Here is a 3392-nt window from a genome sequence, read left to right on the forward strand (position 1 = left end):
GCTATTGAAATTATTGTAACAATTTTTTGTTCAGTCTGAGAACCAGAGTTACAGCCTCCAGGCTTGTAATAACTTTTGGTTCAGTTTGAAAACCAGATTTTATGTCTATCATGATTCCGATTATAGTAATTATAACTGTGAGCTTCAGAACTAGTCACCTGCTGTCATATCTGGAGCCAGGTATTATACAGCACATACATCCGTACATTACAGTACATTACATCATGCACACTGGTGTAGTTTCCAGTATAAAATTTCAAGGGAATTAAAAGATCGTCATAACAGAATGTACGGTATCTTGTATAACGCAGTAATTATTTTGTCAGTGTATCTACTTACTGCATCGAATGCACTTTTTTGCTGTATCTGAAAAAACATATCACAAAAGTTAATATTTTTTATGGAAATGTGTGTAACATATGCCAAACGTCATTAAGAAATACAAACAATTTTATTCTATACATTTTGCTAGTATATCTAATTTAATTAATTTGTTGGTTAATAACGCAACCAGCCATTTACTCACCAACATTTATTATGAGCACAGAGTTCACGATATCCAGCATGGATAAAATAACTTTTAATTAATTGTCAACTGGATTTCGCTATTGTGAAGACTGTAGGACATCACATGAAAAGGTAATATATTCTGATGCACGGAAATGAAATAATTGTACAACGATAGAGAATTTCTAAGGTTTACTTTAGAGAAAAATTTAATTACATCTTTAAAAAAGTTTAAAGGGTTGGCGTGAGCGTTCAGTACAGTTTTTCCATACAATGGAGCCGTGGCACATTGCAATTATTTAACATATTGAATATATATTGCAGGAATTTTCTTTGTGTTTTAAAATTTTTCGTTCTATGAGAGACTCTATTCGTCTTAAAATAAAAATCGATGATGGCTGGAACTCTGTTCTTAAAATAGCACGTACCTCAGAAACAATTAGATGGAAAGGAAGTGTTTTTCTGGTCCTCATAATTTGTGCAATAACAGTGTCCAAACGAATCAGTCTGTTTATTGAAAGATGTCTTTCTTCTGCTTCAGTGTCACGTATATCCAAGGTCCTCATGATGTTTACATCTTCCACAAGAGGAGAAAATAATTTATTTACTTGGTACGTTTCTGTATTCTTAACTGTTTCCTTCTTCAACAGATTGTTAGTATTTCTCCCCGATAGCGAATGAAGAGCAAATTTTAGGTTGTTGTGCGGAATTCCAGTTTTTTTCTGAATCTCTTCAAATGTCAACTCACGATATTTATTAAAAAGTACAAGAATACACATTTGATACGTAGTAGCAGTTACGATACAAGTTCTCTCACTAAGACTCGCCGGTGTTTGCAGGATCTGTTTGTCAGACTTTGACGGAAGAAACGGAACGCTAGATTTTCCCATAGGGGTTGGTATTTCGGGGTTATCGTAAACAATGGGATGATACGATAAGTGGACGTTTTTACTAAAGTGAGAAATAATCTCGCATGTTCCAAACTGTGGCAGCAGTACAAGACGTCGTCCTTTCATAAACGCTTCATAAAATTTTTTAAATACCCCGTACGCATTATGTACTCTGCATGGAATTATGCAGCTTTCGCCTTTAGGAGGAAAGGGCCAATATGCTTGTGTAAGTACACGTACATGGATCTCAGGACAATTTAATTTCTTTTTCAGATGCCATTTATATTCATTAAAATTTTCTTTTAGTCTGGCTGATACAAACATGTCTTTCACCATACCTTTCATTCCACAAGTAAGCGTGTAGCACTCGCTCATCAAACTAAATATCATGAATTCTTCATTACCATCATCACAGCGCATATTGTGGAGTAGTCTATGGGAGAGATTATTAGTGTAGAAATATTTGAAAACGTCTTTATCGTGTAGCATACGGAATATGTCTATGGCGTTGTGTAATAATTTATCTTTTTCGGACGATAAAACACTTTTTGTATTCGCACATAGCTTCGAATGCACGTACAAAGCTAACGATTCAGCCAGCCCTCGATTTTTATTTATAACTTTTCTAAAAACAGAAAAAGTTCTTTGCTTAAGAAAAGTATTGTTATTGAAACATTGTGTGATATAGATGCTTAACTGATCTTTGAGACAAAATAAACACGTAATGAATTCTTCATAATTTGATACACCGAAACACTCATTCTTTAATAAGGTTTCCCAGTAATTCTGCAGGTGAAGGCAAAGGCTATCTGCAAAAATATGTAAACCTCCTTTAACACGAATGATAAGAGTGTACATTAAAGTGATATCGTCATACATTCCTGTCTTTAACATGTGTGCCAGACCAGATGAATCCATGTTTATTACAGTATTTAAAAACTTCCTTATAAGTTCCTCTTCTGCTAGGTCAATGTTTCGCTTCTGTGTTTCTCCTAACAAGCAAAAATTTATTCTGACTTTTTCACGTTTTAATAAATATTGGACACCTTTCAAATAAGAACCTGCGTCATTACAAAGCAACAATCTCTGGGCTTCTTTTTTATAAAATTCTTGAGATTTCTGAAGAAATGCTTCTTCAAAAACTTTTTTGTAGGTTCTTTGGCTGAAGCACTTCAGGATCACACAAAATTTTTTTAATGTCATTCTGTCAACAATTTGCCCCTTTCTTTCGTTCATTAACAACTCCATGATGACATTTTGGATACGTGACCGCATAGCATTTGAAAGTACAACCTTTTCGCAAAACATGTTTGCTCCGAGAGAAATTATATTATATTTCTCATTCTCATAAAATACAATTCTGTCAAGAATTTTGAGTAGTCTACGAATCCTAATTAAATGTGTTTTATAATCTAGCCACATGTCTATAAGTTTCTTTAAAAGTCCGGGAGAAACTGGTTCTGAAATAATATCAGTCACAGATTTCTCTAAAAATTCGCCCAAGAGTTCAACAAACTCGTCATAAATGAACTTACTGTTCTTCAACAGAATTACTTTGGAAATTTCATCTTCGAAAGCGTCCCTGTTAAACTCTTGATATCCACCGTTCAAAATTTCCTGCACCAAATTTTTCATCGCATTCCAATAGGTAACCTTGCATTGTTCTGTCACAGAAACTGCTGACATAAAGGATGTAACCCCGCCAGCAAGACTCCCAGAGGGATACCGCAACCAAAGTGCAGACATTTTTGAAATTAATAAGAGGCACACTCCTCATGTATGACATATATAATACTTGCAACTGGCGTCGTCATACGAACCACTCACCTTGATATTTGGAGACGTTTAATTGTTTCTCACGCCTCTCCTTTTTATTCTTGAATATGTTCTTCTCTATAAAGGAAGCCAGCAACAAATTAAGAAAAACTGGCACTTTTCTATTTTCTACGAAAATGTAATCGAGTCTGTGTAGATAACGAAGAGGGCACTGGTGTC

At 34.6% G+C, this 3392-nt stretch overlaps 1 protein-coding gene across 1 annotated transcript; it reads right to left on the reverse strand.

The window, feature by feature from the left end:
• Positions 1-806: 806 nt before the first annotated feature.
• Positions 807-3143, reverse strand: LOC126098818 (cullin-3-like). The gene has a single exon (XM_049910603.1). It carries the CDS (start codon positions 3141-3143, stop codon positions 807-809), a length of 2337 nt encoding a protein of 778 aa, XP_049766560.1.
• Between the last annotated feature and the right edge of the window lie 249 nt (positions 3144-3392).

The sequence above is a fragment of the Schistocerca cancellata genome, chromosome 1 (assembly GCF_023864275.1).
Source record: "Schistocerca cancellata isolate TAMUIC-IGC-003103 chromosome 1, iqSchCanc2.1, whole genome shotgun sequence".
NCBI lineage: Eukaryota > Metazoa > Arthropoda > Insecta > Orthoptera > Acrididae > Schistocerca > Schistocerca cancellata.